At 58.4% G+C, this 20,508-nt stretch overlaps 1 protein-coding gene and 1 long non-coding RNA gene across 6 annotated transcripts in view; one reads left to right on the plus strand and one right to left on the minus strand.

The window, feature by feature from the left end:
• SORCS2 (sortilin related VPS10 domain containing receptor 2) overlaps positions 1–20,508 on the plus strand; it is a 458,407-nt gene that overhangs the window by 380,242 nt on the left and 57,657 nt on the right. Inside the window, exons 5-8 of the mRNA XM_072802937.1 lie at positions 6,896–6,969; positions 11,779–11,843; positions 15,295–15,413; positions 19,200–19,289. Coding sequence (XP_072659038.1) covers positions 6,896–6,969; positions 11,779–11,843; positions 15,295–15,413; positions 19,200–19,289 — 348 coding nt within the window. The remainder of the gene's footprint in view (positions 1–6,895; positions 6,970–11,778; positions 11,844–15,294; positions 15,414–19,199; positions 19,290–20,508) is intronic.
• Positions 8,752–19,857, minus strand: LOC140619491 (uncharacterized). Of its 5 annotated transcripts, XR_012019376.1 has the most exons (9): positions 19,577–19,857; positions 18,676–18,924; positions 17,014–17,239; positions 15,107–15,473; positions 13,603–13,715; positions 12,797–12,961; positions 11,147–11,270; positions 10,849–10,961; positions 8,752–10,617 (listed from the first exon to the last, which is right to left on the minus strand). It is a non-coding gene; the product is annotated as an uncharacterized lncRNA (long non-coding RNA). The 5 variants fall into 5 exon arrangements; XR_012019365.1 differs by having other exon boundaries at positions 8,752–10,961; XR_012019368.1 differs by having other exon boundaries at positions 8,752–9,060; positions 10,076–11,270.

A 20,508-nucleotide genomic window follows, 5' to 3' on the forward strand; every position in this document is an offset into this window, starting at 1 on the left:
CTTCAGGCTTCAGAATTGGGCAGAAGCCGGACTTCTCTGAAACAGAACAAGTTCATGAACCCAGAGAGTCTCACACTTTGGTGCATGTTCCCTGTCTGCCCTGATCAGTTGTCTGACAGAGCTCTGGGCAGGAACGAGACACCACTCTGGATAATTTAAGCAGAGGAGGGATTTAGCATGAGGAACCAGGTGTTCCCTAAATTGTTGTGGGGCTAGAGAAAGGGCTTCAGGTTGGAACCCCAAGGTTCACCCAGGGGCTGTAGAGCTGTCCCACCTGGGGAGCTTCTGCCTTCCATGTCAGGAGGGGCGGGACCAGGAGGGGTGGGACCAGGAGCCCCAGCAGACTTGCCAAGGTCAAGGATACACAGCAAGTGTTGAGACCCACGCATGTGACATCGCCACTGCTGCAGCCATACTGCCTGGCAATGCTCACAGAGCCAGTGACTGGATGGCAGAAGGCAGAGTCCAGCTGCTGCCTCCACCATGGTCGCCTCTCCACCCTCCAGAGCTGAGGATGGATCCCGCAGCAAGTCCCCGCAACCTGGCTGGCCAGCAGGCATGGCCCTCGGTGGCTAGAAAATGCCTCCATGCAACCTTCACCTTCTAAACCTCCCATGAGTGCGCCTGTGGCCAAGAACTCTAGCTGCAAGGGAGTCTGAACGATTCTGAGTTTCCACTTTCCAGCCCGTGCTCTTACGAGGCACCTGACAATGGGGCAGGGAAGGATGCTGAGTCCCAGGCCCACACACAGCATGCTGCCGGGAGCCCGGGCAGCTGCCAGACGGCAGCACCTCTAATAATTCTGTAAGACCTACTGGCACACATTTCTGTGACTGACCTACCTCTGACCTTATCCTGCTCCTTCCCTCTGGTCTCTCCCTTGCTCTGACTTCTGAGCACCGATTCATCTTTATATCAGAGCGGCCTGTGTTGCTCTGGTAGTCACCTCCGCTCTTTTCCTGCCTGCACGTGCAGGGTTTGCTGCAGCAACCAGCATGTCCCTGATGTGTTTATTCTTGTTGATTTGCTGGTGTTTGTCTTTTATTAAGTGGAAATGTTCTATTTCTGCAGCGATTGATGGTGTATTATAAAATTGCCTCCCGCGAGAGCAAATTGGAAAGGCTCCATCATGTCGCAGGGCAGGCGTCATAAATGCAAGTGCATCTGTGGGGATGGCAGCGATAATGCCGTCCATTAACACGGAGGTTTTATTACCAGACTCCCGTAAATTGATGGCTATGCACCCACTTTTTATTTGTGTGCTGTCTGAGGATAGGAGCAGTTCTCTCCCGATTTGTAGACGGGTGACTTGAGACATGAGGTGGAAGGAGTCTTGACCTGGTCACTCAGAGGGCACAGAGAAAGGACTAGAGGTGACTTGTCATCCTTCCTGGGGGACCCTCAGCCACTGGGGTGTTACACTTAGTTCCATGAGGTGGGAACCACTGCTGTGAGCAAACACGGCATGACCTTGGGTGCCTTACTTACCTCTCTAAGCTCTGATCTTTCATCAGTAAAGTGGTAATGACCCATTTTACGGTGCTTGGACCAGCTCTTAGCTCAGTACCTGCCACTAGCCTCTCCCACTGAGGCCCTTCCAGAAGTTCAGCACAACCAGCTGCTCGAGCTACGGACATTTATTGAGCATCTACTGTATACATACATGCCAGGCCTGACTACAGATGCTTAATAAGATGGGTGATTTCCTCGTGTCCTGGATCTTTTTTTTTTTTAAGATTTTATTTATTTATTCATGAGAGATACAGAGAGAGAGAGAGAGAGAGGCAGAGACATAGGCAGAGGGAGAAGCAGGTTCCATGCAGGAAGCCTGACGTGGGACTCGATCCCAGGACTCCAGGATCATGCCTTGGGCCCAAGGGAGGTGCTCAACCACTGAGCCACCCAGGTGTCCCTTGTGTCCTGGATCTTATGTTCCAGGGGGTGAAAGCATTCCAAAAAGCCATTTTTAAAGACAAAAGTGATCATTTCATATCATGTATTCTGGAGCAGGTGTCCGTAGATGACAGCTTGGCACTGTCTTGTCAATAAAGTCTCCTTGGCACGCAGGCAAGCCCATTTGTTTCCATCTCGTCTCTGGCTGCTTTCCTGTTCCAGAGGCAGAGATAAGCAGTTACAACAGAGACCACACAGCCTGGAAAGCCAAAGATATTTACTGTCCAGCCTTTTCCAGAACAGTTTGCCAGCTCCTCCCCTAGAATCAGATCTGTCCACTCGTTCAGCATACCCAGCAGCGATCCGTCCAGGGCCAGGCTTGGTGAGGGGCGGGTACCGCAGGTGTGTCCCTGTGAGCTGCACCAGCTTTAGCAGAGAAGCAGGAACAAAACTGCCGAGACAGGGAAGGAAATAAGGAAACAGCTCTGGGTTTCAGAGGGCAGGAGTTCTCTCAGCAAGTGTGAGGCTGGGGGGTCAGGGGAAGAGGGCAGAGATGCAGGCAGTGGAGCCTGGCCTGCAGCAGGGAGGGAAGGAGGACAGCAGAGGCAGACATGGTAGGAGGTGGGCTTCTGTAATGGGCTATGTTGTGTCCCCCCAAAATCTATATGTGGGAGTCCTCTCCCCCCCAGCACCTCAGCTGTGACCATACTTGGAGCTGGGGTTTTAAAAGAGGTATTTAAGTTAACGTGGGTCACCTGGATGGGTCCTGATCCAATAAGACAGGTGTCCTTACAAGAAGAGGAGATTGGGGGGCACCTGGGTGGCTCAGTGGTGGAGCATCTTCTTTCAGCTCAGGGCGTGATCCTGGAGTCCTGGGATCAAGTCCGCATCAGGCTCCCCACAGGGAGCCTGCTTCTCCCTCTGCCTGTGTCTCTGCCTCTCTCTCTGTGTCTCTCATGAATAAAGAAATAAAATCTTTAAAAAAAAAAAAAAGATCGGAACACAGATATGCACAGAGAACCAGGTGAAGACACAGGGAGTACACAGTTGTCTACACAGCAGAAAGATGGGCCTCTAGGGGAACTGATCCTACTCACACCTTGGTCTCAGACTCCCAGGCTCCAGGACCGGGAGAGAATGAGGCTCTGCTGCTTGGGCCCTGTCTGTGGTGCTCATTCTGGTGGCCCTGGTGGCCCCGACGCTCATAAGCGCTCAGCCTCCTTGTGGAGCAAAAGGTCCCGTCTCAGGTATTTTCTCTGTGCTGCTGACAGAGAGGAGGGTGGCTTAGCAAAGGAAACTCCCACGTTTGTTAAGAACAGAGACAATGCTCCCTGTTCTCACCGGCTCACAGAGTATGGAGTCACAGCCATGCAACACGACTGTCTCCGGAGGCTGCAGCAGCGTCTCGGGCAGGGACAGCCGTCCCAGGGTGGGGTGTCCTCTCACAGATCGCTGAGGTTGGGACAAAATATTGGCAAGGAGAACTCACTGAGGTGGGACCCACTGGGTCTACATTCTGCAGCTATGGGGAAGAAGGAGCCATGAAGGGGGTCAGCCAGGGGCAGTGGAACAATCTAGAATGTGGGACTTGAACCTGTGGCCTCAGAGGTAGGGCATCTACCAGAAGCCAGGTGGCAAGGAGGAGGCCCCAGGTGGAGGTGGAAGGGGGCTGAGGGGCGCAGGAGGTTCCTGGAGATGAGGAGTGGAAGGGCCAGGGCCTCTGGTGCAGGTGGGTGACAGCACAAGGGGGTGTGCCTGGGACACCCCTCCCCTGGGCCAGAGTGGGAGCAAAGGGAAGGCACTGCAGGTCAGTTCTCTCCAGGACCTGGGCCCTGAGACCTGACACAGGCTTCTCGACCCAATGGACTGGGTTCTGAGCCCAGCTCTGCAGTACCAGGGCCTCTGGGCATTGACCTTGGCCAAACCCTGACCAAGAGGTGACTTTACACTGAGTCTTGTACACTGGATGTGATAAGGAAGGGCATTCCAGCCAGATCGGACAGCAGGTGCAGATGCTCAGAGGACCCCCTGAGACACATTAGCAGCACAGTCACACATGAGCCCAGAGCTGCATGTGACAGGGGTGTGGGATGTATGGGCAGAGACAGCAGCAGGAGGGAGGCCAGGCAGCCCAGGGGCCCTGAGTGCCCATATAAGGCAAGTGGCTTTATCCCAAGGCCATGGCATCCCGTGGAAGTTCTGACATACAAGAGAGATGTGGTCAGGTGCATGTCCCAGAAAGATCCTAGTGGCTGTCTCCTGGAGCAAGGGCTGGGTGGGAGGGTGGGGGGCTGCAGGCAGGAGGTCCAGAGGAGGTGCTGCAGGAAGCCACAGAGATGCAGGTGGCTCAGCGGGGCCGCAGGATGGAGTGGAGGCAGGGTCCAGCAGCCATGGGTTAGGTGGAGGATATTAGCACATTTGGAGCATGGTGACTTCTAGGGTGTAGCAGTGGGGTGGTGAGGGCAGGGCCAGGGTCCTGGCCTTGGGAGCTGGTGGGTGACAGGCACTAGGCAGGGCTGGGGCAGGCTTCCAGGATGGTGGTCCATCTGCCCGCAGTGAAGGCCAGGATCGCACACAGCTTATACTCGAGGAGCCCCAGTTTCCCTTCTGAGGTTCCACAAACCCTTCCCTCATGAACAGCAGCAATAACAACAACGTGACCTCACTTGCTAATCCTAACTTGGGGCCCTGAGGAGGACAGGCTGGGTCAGATGAGAAGCACGTGACACAGGGTGTGCAGATGTGGGCTCTAGTCTCGGTGACTGTTGCCGTGGTTGTTAGGCCCATTTCACAGATGGGGACACTGAGGTCCAGTGGCTGGCATCAGCCTTCCTTCCTGTTGAGGTCTGGCCATGAAATTGCTCTGCTTGCCTGATTTATTCTAGACACATCTCGAGTGCAGGGGAGTAAAGGCAGGCGCTTTCAAATCACAGAGAATTCACATCCAGCCTCTGCCAGTGAACAACCCGGGCAAATCACTCAACTGCTCTTAGCTGCCATTCTGCATCTGTAAAACAGATTGATAAAAGCATTCGATTCACAGAGATGTCACGAGATGGCCCGAGAGGGCACGTGCCCATGCGGTCAGCCCTCAGCAGCAGCGGGTGGGGGTTGAGATGTTGTCCCTACGTGATGCTGACAGGATGCTGTGAGCATGTAATTAGGGTAACCTTTCCGCAGTGGTACCTGGGTTGAGCCCGCACATTCCAGGAAGGCGGGGATCCCAGATTTCAGAAAAGTGTCAAACTGAGATTTAGGAAGCTTTGTGTGTGGGGGGGTCACATAACTGTGTACTGTGGTGTCTGTTGGGAGCCAGGGCTACTGGGCCCCACTATCTCTCAAGTCAGACTCACCCCTGCAAAATGTTATAGCGGCAGGCACCATCTTATAGATGGGGAAACTGAGGCAGGCACAGCAAATGCGATGCAGGGCTCAGGGAAACCAGGTCTCTGCCTCTGGAGCACAGCTGGCCTCTCTGCTGGGGAGTGACCGTGACATGCCCCGCCCGCCTCTGCGACCCAGCGCTTTGGTCTCTGTGCTCTGAGTGAGCCATGCAGGATTTCCACGTGCGTCACGCTTCATGGGTACGCAGATCCCTTAAGATCCTCACGCCCACCCTGCTCTCGAGAATGGAGTGGAGGCCTCGGTGTTCCCATAAACCCCACCCTCTGACAGGGGAGGCTGGCAAAACTTTGCAAAGTCACCAATGAAAGATGCCTTGGGACCTTGATTATAGAACTGCCCACATCCCAGTCAGGGTGGGGGGTGCCCGTTTATTCTCACCCAGGACTGCAGCTGAAGCAGGGCAGAGCTGGTGGCGGGAGGTGGGGGGAAGGGGCAGGCAGGGCTCCTGCTTTCCAGGACCCCACACCCACCCCACAAGTGCCTCATCCTGACAGCGGCAGCCTGCAGGCTCAGGTGGAGCAGGTGTGTGTTCTGCAGGGCCCAGTATGATGTGAGGAACCTTTGAAAATCAGGGCAAACGTTCCTTCTGCAGTTCACTCTCAAGCTGTCATGATGGGCTTTTTATTGAAGTAGAGTGACACACAATGTTACATTAGTAACAAGGCTCTGTTTGCTGTGCTCTCTGCAAATGTAGCTACCACCTGTCACCATGCCACAGTATCACGGTACCACTGGCTGTGGCCCCTCTGCTGTGCCTTTCTGCCACCCCCACCATGGGCGCCAGCGGGAGGTGGGGTCAGGCCGTCACGGTGCTTCTCATGCGCCGTTTAACATCACACTTCGCTGTGCCTGGGACCCTGGCGCAGAGTGCAGACCCTCCCAGGCTCCACGGCCCTGCTTTGGGGCTCGGTACACGGCGGGGGGCTGACACTGACCTTCCCCAGTCCAGTCCAGGCCCCCCAGAGTCTGTTCCAGGAGGTGGAAGGAGGCAGGACCTTGCAGGGGCCCCGACTCCGAGCCCTCCCTCCCAAACTCATTGTTTCACGGGGCTTCACTTAGAAAACTCAAAGATACATTTACTGGGAAGTTCAAGGTGGTGGCCACAGAGCGTGAAGCCCAAGTGGAGCACCCTCGTGAGCATAGGCCCTGAGCTACTGAGTGGCCGCAGACCCCAGACACAGAGGACTCTGCTGTTCCTGCATGGATGCTCCTTCACACTGCCTGCCCTTGGCAGACTCTGCTCCCTTCTTCCCAACAAACACCCAGCCTCCCAGCCTCCCGCCCCGGCAGCATGTTGTCAAGTCCCTCCTGGACAGCGGTGTTCAGGGGCACCTCCTCTTGGGGGCCTGCCTGGCCACTGCCCCTGGGTTCCTATCAGCTGACCTGGGGCCGAGGATGGCTCTTTCTGGACCTCTCAGAGGTCGGTCTGTACCCCTAGGTGAATGCCGAGGCTGCCACCAGCAGGTCCTCAGCCAGGCCTGGACCAGCCTGACCTCTCCCAGGGCATTCATCATCCAGGGGAGATCACCCCCGGCTCAGAAGAGGCTCATCCTCACAGCATGACCAGACTTTTGTCTCTCTTCTCTCTGTCCTCAAGCTCTACGTGTCATCTGACCTGGGGAAGAAGTGGACGCTTCTGCAGGAGCGAGTGACCAAAGACCACATGTTCTGGTGAGAGCCCACCCCCCTCCGGTGCTCCCCTTTGCTCCCTGCAGCCCTTAGCTCAGGGCTCCCCGCCTTCTCCTCCTCTGACCCCTGCCGCGTACCTCCCCATCCCACGGGGACCTCCTGAGTGCTCTTTCTGCTCTGCTGGGACCTGTAGGAGATGGTTGTGAGTGGGGCTTGCTGGTCCTCGGGTCAGGTGTGCACTCATGAACCAGCTGTGCACGTGACACAGGTGCTGGGCCCTCTCTGAGCTTCCACTTCCTCACTGTGGGACAGGTGCCAAGTCCATCTAGCTGTCACAGTGCCCAGCACACAGTAAGCCCACCACCTTCCTCCCCTCCCCACTGCCCCTCCCTCCCCATTCCTGCCCCAGGACCCGACTCAGCCCCTGATGAGCTGCCCTTCTCCCATGCAGCTCCCCCTGCTCCATGGCTTCCTCCACCCCTGCCTGCATCGGCCCCCCTCTCCTGCCCCATCCAGTGCCTGGGCTCCCCTCCCACGCTCATGTTATCTCTTGGGAGGGTCTCAGTGATCAGTGTGAGCAGTGTCCTAATCTCATTGCCCCAGTGAGGAAGCTGGTGCTGGAGAAGCATCAGCGGGCTAAATGGGTGAGGCCGGGGTTGGGGGGGTAAGTGCCTGCTGGTGGGGTATACAGATGGTGGAGGGGTGGCAGCTGAGGGTGCTGGTTCAAGACCCACCTCTGCTGCCCACTAGCCATGGCCATGGGCCATTCTTCTGCCTAAACCACCCCTGGAGTCGTGTGCACATGTGTTCTTCCCACCAAATTGCTCTTTCTTACACACGAGCACATACACGCACGTGCATACACTCCTATCCTTTCCCTTTCTTACCTCGTTTGTACAACAGATATTGGACCAGGCTCTTTGTTGGGCCACAGTCCTGTCTCCCTAACAGTGACCACGGAGGGAGCTAGGGTCACGGCTTACAGCTGCAAGGTTGCAGGGAGGCCCGCATCGCTAACTCTGGAGCACTGGCCGGGTGGCCTGGGTGCCGTCCACTGATGTGGCTGCCCTGGAAGGGCCTGCTTCCTTCCCTGGAATCCCAAGGGGTGCCTCGATCACGAGCCTTGTCACTGATGTCAACTGTTGCTCCCCCAGGGCTCCCAGGAGGTGGGGAGGGGCAAGGAGGTGGGATTTCCGGACCCCAAGGGCCTGAGAAATTGGCAGAATGGCCAAGCGCCCCCGCACATCGGGTCCCAGGCCAGGCCGGGTGCTCAGATCTCTGGGGGCAAGAGACAAGCCCGCCTGCAGATACTGAAAGGTAAATTGGCACTAATTCAAATATGTGGTTAGCTCAGACAGATCAAGTGATTTCTCTCCCAAGTTTCTCCAATTGCTCTGAGCTGTTATGCGCAAGAGATAATCAGTCCAGACACTTGGCCCCTGGGGCCCAGGAACTTCTCCCGGAATGTGGTGACAGGCAGTGATGGGGCCCCTTCTCTTATAAGCAGCGAATAAGGCTGTTTTGACAGCATTTCTAGGGCATTCTTTGTCCTTGAACCGACAACAGGAATTGGCCAAAGCCCACGTTCCGCGTTCTGAGGCTCTGACCCCTTAAAGCTTTGGAGGGCTAAACAGCAAGCAAGCTCATTAGCATGGCCTTGTGGGGCTGGGGAAGGGCAGCCCCCGGGGTGGGGAGGTCCACTGCCCTCCCTGTGGTCTCTCAGCAGCCCTGCAACCAAACCATAACAGACCCCTGGGAGCTGCCACACTGTGGACACTGACCATCCACCAGGTACCAGACGAGGGGTCTGAATATATCATCTTTATCAAGTCAGAACCACAGACCCTGGTCATCTCCCCCTCATGTTACAGAGGGGGAATCTGAGGCTCAGGGAGGCTGGGCACGTGTCCTAGGTTGTGCTGTCTGTAAGCAGCAGCCCAGGGGGGTGGGCTGCCTCTGCCTGTGGCTGGGGCCATGCCATTCGCCTCTGTGCTGGGCAGTCTGGTCGCCTGCATTTCTCCAGCCACGTCTGTGTCTCCTTCACCGCTCTGGCCCAAGCTGACTCGCAAAGCCTCAGCCTTCCTCTTCCATTAGCTCAGTACCTGCCCAGCTGTGGGACAAATGGCAGGACCTCTGCAGTGGAGGGAGGGAACAGGAGACAGTCATCGCACCACAGGCCTAGTGCAGAGTCTCTGAGGGTGTATCAGGGCCCTTTGCGTTAGTGCTTAAGTGGCATCCAGCAGGCATGAAAGCTGACTCCCTGTGTCCCCAAAACACTGCACTCTTCAGAGATCTGCCTGCCCAGGGGTCATCTCAAATGTCTGCTGCTTCTAAGCAGTGGGTCAAGGCCCTTCCCCAAATGCCATCTTTGGGGACCCCAACACACAGGAGGGCACAGAGGTCAACACTTGTCCTTTTCTGCAGGGAACTGGGCTGTATCTGCGGTGCTGGGCATTCAGCCTTGCATGGTCCTCAAAACCCATGACCAAGGGGGCCTGGGAAGGGACCCCAACCCACTGGGCCCCTGCCTGGTCCAGGGCCTGGTGTGGGCTGCTGGGGCTCAGTTGTGGGGTGCTTAATGGGAGAGCCAAAGAGTGAGAGGGACTGGGGGCGCTGCTCACTGAGTGGAAGGGGCAGGTGCAGACTGAGTGAGTGAGTCTGTGCAGGAGTGAGTGGGTGAGCCGGTGAGTGAGTAAATGAATGGATGAGGGAGTGAATGAGTGAGTGAGGGAATTAATGAATGAATGAATGAGAGGGGGATGGAGTCAATGAATTAATGAATGAGTGAGGGAGAGAATTAACGAATGAGGGAGGGAGTAAAGGAGGGAGGGAGTCAGTGAATGAATGAATGAGGGAGGAAATGAGCGAGTGAGGGAGTGAGTGAATGAATTAATGAATTAAGGAGGAAATGAATGAGGGAGGGAGTGAAGGAGGGAGCGAGAGGGTGAGCGGGTGTCACTAAGTACTCTGCAGGTGGCCGGTGGTCCCACTAAAATCCCATTGGGCAGCTGAGGACCCGTCGGCAGGGCCCCTGGTAAAGGGACTGGGGCGGCCTTATGCAGAATGGAGCGGAAGATGTCAGGCCGCGGGCCTCACGTCGATCCTGGAGCACAAATGCTCTGTTCCCAAAGCCTGGGGCAAGCCTCACCTGGAGATAGACTCTACTTGGGGCCAGAGCGGCTGGTGCGGGAGCTGCGGTTTGCGGACTGCAGGGCCGCCCACCTGCTCGTGCAGGGCCTCTGCGGGGCACGTGGCACTCAGACCCACTTTTGGAGGACGGAGGCCCCTGGAGGATGAGGAACAGACAGGGGCCCCGGCACCAGCCCCCCTCGCTTCCCTCCCCCACAGGCTAGCAGGTGGGGAGCAGAAAGGAGGCAGTTCCCAGGGGCCTTCCCGCGCTGGGGGAGGGACCGCCAGAGACCCTCTGCTTAGGGCACTCGCTCTCTGTACTAAGGGAAGCTCGGTGGCCCGGAGGGGACCCAGGGAAGGCAGCCTCTGGGCTGAGTGACCACGGGAACTGACTCCGTGTGCCGACTCTCACTTTGCTCTTCGGCAAAGGCCAGTGTCCAGGAGAGAGGTCATTTTGGTGGCTGGATTTTTAATACTCGTGTTGGCTCGAATGTCTGTTCTAACAGATGCAGTGAGCTCGCCAGACCCAGGCCACCAGCTCCGTTCTCGCTTAGGTGAGGGCTGAAGCAGGCAGAAGGTTTTCATGGGAGGTCAATGACCGTCCAGTAGCATACACAATGGTACAACCTGGCGAGCCCTGGACCACGTCACCTCTAAGGTTCCTCTCAGCTGGAGAGTGTGCACTTGACCTCCTGGGCACCAGGCCCTCACTGGGTGGGTGCGTGGCTGGCCCCATCCCTGCCTCCCCTGGAGGACGCTGCCCACCCCCAAAGCTGTGACCCTACGATGCACCTTCGTCTGCTCTTCTCTGGTCTCATGGAAGATCCCACGGGCAGCCACAGGCACTGTGGCCTTCTGGGCGCTGCCTGAGCCCCAGGATCACAAGAGCAAGGCAGGGGCCGGCGCTGTGGTGGGTGGCAGGGTGTCACGGCAGGGAGCAGCGAGGGTGAAAGAGAGGGAGCCTGGTGTGAATCCCTGCTCTGCACTTCCAGCTGCACACCCCTAGGCAGGGGTAAGGGGTCATTTTGCTCCTCTGAGCCTTGGTTTTCTAATATACAAGATTAGGGTGGCTCAGTGGTTGAGTGTCTACCTTTGGCTCAGGGCATGGTCCCAGGGTCCCGGGATCGAGTCCCACATCAGGCTTCCTGCATGGAACCTGCTTCTCCCTCTGGCTGTGTCTCTGCCTCTGTATATCTCTCATGAATAAATAAAATCTTAAAAAAAAAAAAAAAAAGATTAGGGTGATATTCCCAAATCTGGCCTAACCTTGTCCGGGTATTTTGATCATCCCCAAAACAATAGCAACAATAAAGATGCCAGGAATGTGAAGGTCTTCAGTAAAGCAGAGTCTTCTATAAAGAGTTTCATAGGGACGCCTGGGTGGCTCAGCGGTTGAGTATCTGCCTTTGGCCCAGGGCATGATCCCCGGGGTCCTGGGACTGAATCCCACATCGGGCTCCCTGCATGGAGCCTGCTTCTCCCTCTGCCTGTGTCTCTGTCTATCTCTCTGTCTCTCATGAATAAATAAATAAACCTTTTAAAAAAATAAAGAGTCTTATAAAAAGAAGTTCTGGATACCTCCCCAGGAGCAGGTGGGGAGGACTGAGCCCTCAGACCCACGGAGCTGGAGTGGCTACCCAGGGCTCAGGGCCTGATGCGGGCTCTGGGACAGGGGCCTGGGGACTCGGTTCCCAGCACCAACCCCCACGCACTCTCTTCCAGGTCTGTATCTGGGGTGGATGCTGACCCTGATTTGGTCCACATGGAAGCCCAGGATGTCAGAGGAGGTAAGCCGGGAGGGTTGCGTGCACCAGGTGTCCCCCTGTGTCTTTACCCCAGCTCAGGGCCTGGCCTGGTGCACCCTAGGGCAGTTTCTTGGCTGAGCAGGGCCGCTATGTGATGATGTGGCGTAACTTTAAATGTGCTTGTTTTCCAGCTGGGGATAAATTGAAGTCCAGGAGCTCTGCTCCATGGAAAAGTCCATTAAGAGGGTGATTTGTTCTGGCCCCTGAGCATTGAGTGTTTCCTGTGCACTATGCCCCCCACCTCTGGTGTTGCTGAGTGCTGAGGCCAGGTGGGGGCCTCTGACGGCTGCCCCTTCAATGGGCGGGGGCCTGGCCACCCTAGCACAGCTGGCTTCGTGCCAGAATGCACCCAGGGGCCTTCCATGCTCTAAGAAAGATCCTCTGTGCTCCTGAGGGAGGAGCACTGACCGGCCCTAGGACTATGGCATATTCGAGAACCATGGGTGTTCTAGAACATCAGAGCCCAGATGACTGTTATTCAACACATACTTGTTGAGTTCCCTGTGGATCAGGCCCAGTGCTAACCTGCTGGGGACACAGGTGAACAAGACATAGTCCCGCCCTTTGCCTGGTTGGGGACAGTACAGATGCCAACCCTGTAGTACAATCCATGGGACCCGCATGCAGCCAGGAACGGGAACAGCAGAACTGGTGCCGCCCTGGTGCTGTCACTGCTCTGACCACATTCCCCTACAGGGGCTGGGACCATTGAGCCTCCTCCTGCTGGGCTTCTCTTAGAGTGGAGACCTCTGTAGGTTCACATTTAACAAACGGTGGGAGTTGACAAGTGACAAGCAGTAGAGCTCCTTGGATAGGACGTACTATGTGGAAGGCAGTGTCAGAGCCCAGCCACGGAGAGTCCCAGCTGAGACCAGAAGCACTGGCATCGGCTCCCAGCCTGCCAAGTGCCAGCTGTGTGACCCTGGGAATGTCACCTCTCCTCCCTGCTCCTCGATGTCCTCATCTGTGAAATGGGTCAACGCACATGTGCTGCTCAGTGCGGGGAAGTCATGGGCGAGCGCTTGGTGGTGGAGGGTGGAAGCTGCTGATGGGCCTCTTAACCTTTTCTAAGCCCTCAGCTCTTTCCAGGATCTGCTGTCCTGTGGGGAGGTGGGGGGCAGGTGTTATGGTCACTTCTGTTTCACCAGAACAAAGTTCAGAGGGGTTCTGGGCTTGCTCGCACTCACAGGGTCATAGGCCAGTATAGACCCCAGCTCCTGCTATGCTCCACCCACAAATCCAAAAGCATCCCTGAGGCCTCGCTGAGGGTGATACAGGGACTGACACCTCCACAGAGCTCAAGGCAGCAACAACGGGGGAGGTTGTGTCGGGGTATGCCCATCTTCAGTGAGGAGGAAGGACAGGCTGGCATCCTGGACAAGGAGACCCATTTTCATGGAGCGATGATTCCCCATGACCTGCCCTCCCTGGGGGGAGGAGGAGCCCTCAGCCCAATAGCAGCAGAGCACATGAAGACCCTCCAGAACTGACATGCCCCCTGAGTGGTGTCCCCTCCACTGAAGACCACATGTGTTCCCCTGCTTCCCAACACCTGGCAGCCCCACCCCAGCCTGGGAGCCCCATTAGAATCCAGTCCAGCCAAGCTCTGGCACGACATCTGGACCCTCTGGTTCTCCCCCAGTTGTGACCCCCTCACCCCACCTACCGCAGCCTGCCTGAACTATGCAGGCACTCCCCAAGGTCACCTTGGCAGCTCTCTTCCCCTTTCTGGGACACTCACCCCCATTTCTCCATCTTGGGTTTCTTGTTTCCTTGGATCACCTTCCCTGCCAGCTGCCTTCCTGGTGCCTGGGCTGCCATCACAGCTCCGCACACCACCCTGTGCCTGGAGCTCTGTGGGGAGAGGATGGGGTCTGATTGATTCACCTCTGTGTCCCCAAGACAGCTGCCTATTGAGTCAGCACAGGACCAAATGCCAGCTGCCCTGAGCAGGTGCAGGGCCACTGTGAGTGACTGAGCGAGCGAGCGAGTGAGCAAGCAAGTGAATGACTGAGGGAGTGAGCAAGTAGATGAATGAGCGAGTGAGTGAACAAGTGAGTGAATGATTGAGTGAGTGAATAAGTGAATGAGTTAGTGAGTAAATGAATGAATTAGTGAATGAGTGAGTGAGTGAATGAGTGGGTGAGTGAATGAATGAATGAGTTAGTGGGTAAATGAGTGAATGAATGAGTGAGTAAATGAATGAGTGAGTGTGTGAATGAGTGAGTGGGTGAGTGGGTGGGTGGGTGGTGTGTGAGCCCGTGAACAGGCGTGAGCAGACTGTTGACTCTGCACGGGGCCTGGGCGAGTCTTTCCCGGTGCGCCGGCCGCTCAGCGGGGAGGAGGACGGGGTCCCGGGGCAGGTGGGCAGGGGCACCTCACCACCCTTGGAGGTGCGCGTCATAGGGCTTTGGGGCAGAGCACCCCAGGTGGGGGTTGACCTGCCGCCGTGTTAGGGCGTGGGTCTTCTCGCACGCTGGGCACTCCCCACACCCTCCAGCCACCCAGGCTGGTGGCAGGACATGCCCAGAAGTCCCCGGTGACTGGGAGTGCCCTTGTGGGCTGACGTAGGTGCCCATGGTTAAACCCTGCTGCTGCCCCACAAGCTGGGAGGCAGAGCTGCCTTACGACGTGTAGGCTCGCCACCCCCGCCCCCGCCGTGCACAACTTCCCTGGAAACTTTCCCCCAAACTGTGGTAAATAAAAACAGCCGCCGGCTGCAAGGTGTGCTTTCGATTGTGCCTGACTGAATATTTAGGCAAAGCCTTTGCCTAAAGTTGGGGGAAGAAAGGGCTCTTGGCTCCCACCCCGGCCCACCCCTGTTTAGGTAGGGGAGACTCCAGGGGCAGGAGGGGTCCCCTGCCATGAGGGACGCTGTGGGTGCCCACCGTGGCCCCGTGCTGTACGTTCTGTGGGCGCCGGCCCCTTGGCTGGTGTGGGATGTCCCACCCACGTCCCGACCTCACCTGCGTGACTTTGGCCCAGGGTCCGCGCACAGTCCCCGTCAAGAGCCACTGCTGAATACTTGCAGCGTGGTGGCCCTGGGGTCTCTGCCGCGGCGGACTCTGCGGGTCTAGTAGGAGAGCTGGGCCGTCCACGCCCCCGGGGGCAGGCACGGCTGTGTTCCCGCAAACTTTCTTGGCGAGACCCGCCCTAGACGCATTACCTGCCCTCCCCTCAGTCTTGGTTTCACCATCCAGGGGATGGGACCATAGTGGGACCGTCCTGAGGATTCAGCAGCGCACCTGGCTCATAGCCGCCACCGCTGGGCGGCAGGTGCAGGCCCCCGTTGGGACTCAGACCCGCAGACAAGCCCGCTGCAGCAGTGTCCAGCGGGGCCGGGAGCGGGCCAGCGTGTCGCGGCGTCCGAGGCTGAGTCTGGCTCTTCCTGCGGCCCGGGTCCGAGCGGGTGGCACTTTCCTGTCCCCTGCAGGGTTCCGCTATGTCACCTGCCAGATCCACAACTGCTCGGAGAAGACGCTGACAGCTCCGTTCCCGGGCCCCATCGACCACGGTTCTCTGACGGTGCAGGACGATTACATCTTCTTCAAGGTAAGGACGCTTCTGGGCCTCTTGGCAATGGGCAGTCGGCGACGCGGGGTACACACCGCGCTGGGGAAGGTGGAAGCACGGAGACAGGAGCCAATAAAACGGCTCTTTTACTTCCAGGGGCTACTTCATTCATACCCCCCCACCCACCCACCACAGTGGTAGTGGCTGCAGAGAACCCACAGAGGCCCCCCCAAAACCACCTGCTCCTCCTCCCTTCTGCCCCTTGGGGACCTCCCACAGCTCGGGGCCCCCAAGCCCAAACCCACTTTGCTCGCCTTGGCTTCACTGACTTTGGAACTGATAGGGGCTTTCTTTGGTCATTGCCCTTGGTGGCCAGGCACCAGCTGGGCACAGCCTGGCGGCCAGGACCCGGCTGCCTCTACACACAGGTACTCAGGTCACAGTTGGGACCACCCTTAAAAGACATGTGCTCTGACCATGTGCTCTGACCATTCAGAAACTCCAGTTAACAGCTGGTCATACCACTTTCTTGATTACTTCCACTGATGAGGAGCTCACTCCTTGCAAAACAGCCTATCCCGCTCCTGGATGGCTCAAATTTTTAGAGTCCATTCTGGCACCGAGACAGAGTGTTTCCTCTACTCCTATCTGGTGGCTCCTGTCCTGCCCTCTGGGACTCCGTGAGACAAGTCCAAAAATGCCTACGGAAGGCTCCCCACAACTCGCGGCCTCTTCTTTGCCTGGTCTCAGGGATGTTTCATTACCCCAGCTGCCCTGTCCACCCGCGAAATGTGCCAGGCCCTCCTGCAAAACTGGCAGGAGGCGGGGGCATCACAGCCCCCCATTAGAGCAGGCCAGGCAGGAGGATCTTGCCCCTGTTCTCCTCGGCCTCTGTGACATCCCTCGGCTTCCCATCTCCTCTGCGTGATCACACACTCCAGTCCCACGTCTCTTTCTCCACCTGCTGAACTCCCGTTCTCCTTCCAAGACTTAGTCACACACCACCTGCTTCAGGAAGCCTTCCCTGATTCCATTCTACGTCAGGCCCACTGGCTGCCTCCTCAGAGCTCAGCCAGCCCTGCGTCTTCCTGGGTCACAGCCGGGCCACGCCATGTCATCCTTTACTGTCGACACCAGACTCCGCAGTCAGCGGGTGGGCTCTGCGTCTGTACCCAGAGGAGGATGTGCACCCCTGGAGCTGGGGGGCAGCTGGGTCACAGGCCTGGTTGTTGGGGGAGCGGGAAGAGATGGGGGGAGCGTGCAAGGACACGGGGCTGGCTGATTGGGCATCTGGTCCATCCGATGTGGAAGGAGCCAGGCTCACCGGGGCCATGGGCGAGGTGGGGTAGGACACGGCCCTTGCTCATGGCCGCGAGGACGGGGCACCTGGTCATCCGGGGTTTGCTCTGTCTGTGCTCAGATGGGACTGTGGCGCTCTCAGCTCCGTCCTCACCATCACAGTGGGCTGCTCTGACCTTGGGACTAGGGATGCACCTGCTCCTGCGGCCAGGGGCCGTGGGTCTCCATCGGATCCTGTCCTGAGGGGCCATGGTCCCCGTGTTTCTCAACTGCCCAGAATAGCTGTTCCTAACCCCCAACTGGGAGATTCCCTGGGGGCTGCTCCCCTGCAGACTCTTACCTTGGTGGGGGGTTCCCTGCAGGGAGCCAGCCCACTGTAATCGCTGGGAAGTAGTCCTGCCTCCACCTGCCCTCCTTCCTGGTCTTCGGAGGATCCCCGCCCAGTGCACCGGCCTCTCCCGCCACTCCTCGCCACCAACACCGTGTGCGATGAGCCCAGAGTCCTTCCTGGGACCCCCACAGGGTGCCAAGTGGTTCACGGTGCCGGTCCCTTCCCTGGAGCTGCGCTGTGGGCCGGTGTGGGACCAGAAAGAAGGGTCTGGGCCTCAGGGGACAGAGGAGACCCAAGCAGGGCTCCGAGCCTAATGGCACCACCGACTGAGCCTCTATGTGCCGACCCGTGACATGGGCATGACAAGCCCTGGCCGCCTGGGGACCTGGATGGATGGCGCCGGGGACAGGCCTGCTGGTCTGGCGAGGACCTGCCCTCCCGGGAGGACGTGCAGCGGCTCAGCCGTCTCCACCTGCTCCTCCGGGTCGGAGGCTCAGCCGCAGCCCGGCCCAGGCGCCAGCGTGGCGGTTCCGAGGGGGTGGGGGCCGCGCGGGCAGACCCCACCCGCACCCGCACCCGCACCCCCACCCCCACCGCCCCCGCCCCGCCCCGCGAGGATGTTGCTGTGCTCTGGCCATCCGCTTCCAGTGCAAACGCCACATTCGCATCTCGGGGAAGGCGGCGCCCCTGCTGGCCCCCTGCCTCGGGCCTGAACCACGGGCCCCTCGTGCCGTGGCCTGTGGGGGACGCAGGGTGTCACGTTTGCAGGCTGGGCATCCGCCCAGGGCGCCCCAGAGCAGCCATGTCCGGGAGCTCAGCGGCTGGCAGACGGGGCTGTGAGGAGGGGCACCCGCTTCTCGCCGGCGTCCTCCCCGACCTGCGCAGCGGGTCTCTCTCTCTGGGCTGCGTGGCGCTTCCTTCTGAGGAAGCAGGATGCCACCTCCTCCAGGAAGTCGGCCTGACCTCTCCCACCCCGGGGCGCCCTCTCTGAGCCCCCAGGACCCCCGTGCGTCCCCCACCCCGACACTGCCAGCTCAGGGAGCCGCAGGGGCCAGACCAGCAGAGACCTCACAGCCCCTGCCCTTGGGGCGGAGTTGTCTGGAGAAAGCTGGTCAGCCTCATCATCACGATGCTTTGCGCACGGCGGGCCTGCTGTGGTGGGTGGATGTGGAGGGGCCACGTGCTGCCCTACCAGCTTCCGGGTGCGAATCCCCACAGCGGCCCCATCTCTTGGCTTCTGCTCCTCCCATTTCATGGGGCGGGGAGACTGAGGCTCAGAAGCCGGTGCCCAGGCCAGCTGGCTCATGGGGGTGGAGCTGGAGTCTGAGCCCAGGCGGGGATGCGTGATGGCCTATGCTGCATTGCCGTGCGCACACGCGTGTACACACCACAGGACTCATGCTCACGCACTCCTGCATAGAATTCACCTCCACGTGCTTGCACATAGCGAGTGCACACATGTGGGGTGCCGTGTCCACAGGCGCGCGGAACGCAGGCTCACACGTGGTGAGACATAGAGGTCGCCCATCACCCCCCACCCCACGCCACTGCCCTCTCCTGTCCCATTGGCCGCCCCCTCGCCCTCTCGCCCCACCCTCTTGCCCGCGCCCCTCCAAGAGAGAGCCTCTCTTTTCCTGGCTCTTCTGTGACCGCCCGCGGGAGACGACGTACTCATCTCCGGGGCCTCGGTATTCTCATCTTTAAAATGGAAGTGATGGCGGTTTGTGGAGCTGTTGTCAGGAGACCGGACGAGCTGAGCGGTGCTCCGGACGGTGCCGCCACGTGGGCAGTCTCAGCACGTGTTGCCTCCTGTTTCGTCCCACCTCATGGTTTGATGGTCATCTTTTGTGGCTCGAGCTTCCTCCCCTCAGTGGCTCAACCAAGGACTCTCCCTGGGGGAGAAACTTCCTCTGCCTTGTACTGGAACATGGATGTAGTAGGGGAACAGGTGGTGAGAGAGCACGGGGTAAGGTTAGTTCTACCAGAGAGACGCAGAAGGCTTCCCAGAGGAGGGGCGTCTGGTGTGGGGTTTTGAAGGGTGAGTAGGAGTCTGTCCATTTCAGGCAGAGCAGGTACAAGCAGAGTGAAAGGGCACTCTCAGCAGCCGAAACACAATGTATAGCGTTTCATTCATGACCATGCGGCTTGACTGGAAACTAGCTTCTTAAAAATGTGTTTCTTCCCCCTCCTGCTAGGCCACCTCAACAAACCAGACCAAATATTACATCTCTTATCGCCGCAGTGAATTTGTTCTGATGAAGCTGCCGAAGTACGCACTGCCAAAGGTAAGAGTGACTTCGCCATCCCACCTGGCTCTGTAGCCAGGTCCCGACCCACGCGGACCCATGGGTCGCAGGGCTCCTGACAGGCACTCAGTGGTCCCCAGGTCAGGATGGACAAGAGCAGGGATGGCTGTGCTTCCTGCAACCACCGTCCTCTCCCACGGTCTGCCCCATCCTCAGTGCGCCCAGCTCCATCCCATCAGAGGGCCTCGGCCATGCTCTTCCCTCCGCCTGGCCTGCCCCTTCCCCAAACCCGGGCACCTGTGACGTCTCAGAGAAATGGCCCTTACTCGGGTCTCTCCCAGCCGGTCCAGGCCTTGGTTTCCCTCTGCACCCCGTCCTCTGCTTTCCTGACACACAGGGTGCTAGCAAACCCCGAGTCCCTCTCCTGCTTTCATTTGGAGTTGGCAGGTGTGGGGCCGTTTCTGTTTCATTCACCCCTACGTTCCAACTGCCTAGTACGGCCACAGATGCATAGTAGGTGCTGCATTAATGCTACTTCCTTCCCTTTCCTGGGCAGGCAAAGAAGGGGGGCGTGGGGGCTGCGCAGACCCTGCCCCCAGCCCTGCCTCAGGACCAAGCCTCACAGTGCCCTCCCTGCCGATGTTGTTTCCGTGTCACAAGGGAGGTGATGGACATTCAGAGAGGCTCAGTAACCTGTCTGAGGTCACACAGCTAGTATGGGCCCAAAGCTGGTCTGAGGGCAGCCTCATGCCCCCTCTCCCTCCGGAGAACCTTGGATGTGGCCCCTTCACAGAGCCCAGGCACGGATGGGACCAGCCCCTCCTCCTACATACGTTTACTGAGCATCGAATATAAGCTAGGAAGCATGCTAGGGCCTGATGCTATGGCTGTGGACCAGATACCCCAGCTCCTGCCCGTGTGGGGCTTTCAGAGAGGGAATGAACAGAAAACCAAGTAGACAAATATATGAAATGATCTCAGGTTGTGCGTTACCCCATGAGGGAAGGAGAGGCAGAGACCGAGGGTGATGGGGTAGGGGAGTCGTCCCTGAGGGGGGCTGTCCCTGGGGGGACATTTTCTCTGAAGTCCTAAAGTCTTGAGGTTGTGGGAAAGCTGTGCAGGTGGAGGGATGGGCTTGTGCAAAGGCCCTGGGGTGGGAGGGAGCCTGGTTGTAAAGCAGTGGCTGGGAGTGGGGAGAGGAGATCGTTGCTCTGGGCCCTGCAAGCCCGGGTGCAGGGGGGTGCAGTGCCCTGTTGTA

This window comes from Canis lupus, chromosome 2 (genome assembly GCF_048164855.1).
Source record: "Canis lupus baileyi chromosome 2, mCanLup2.hap1, whole genome shotgun sequence".
Lineage (NCBI taxonomy): Eukaryota > Metazoa > Chordata > Mammalia > Carnivora > Canidae > Canis > Canis lupus.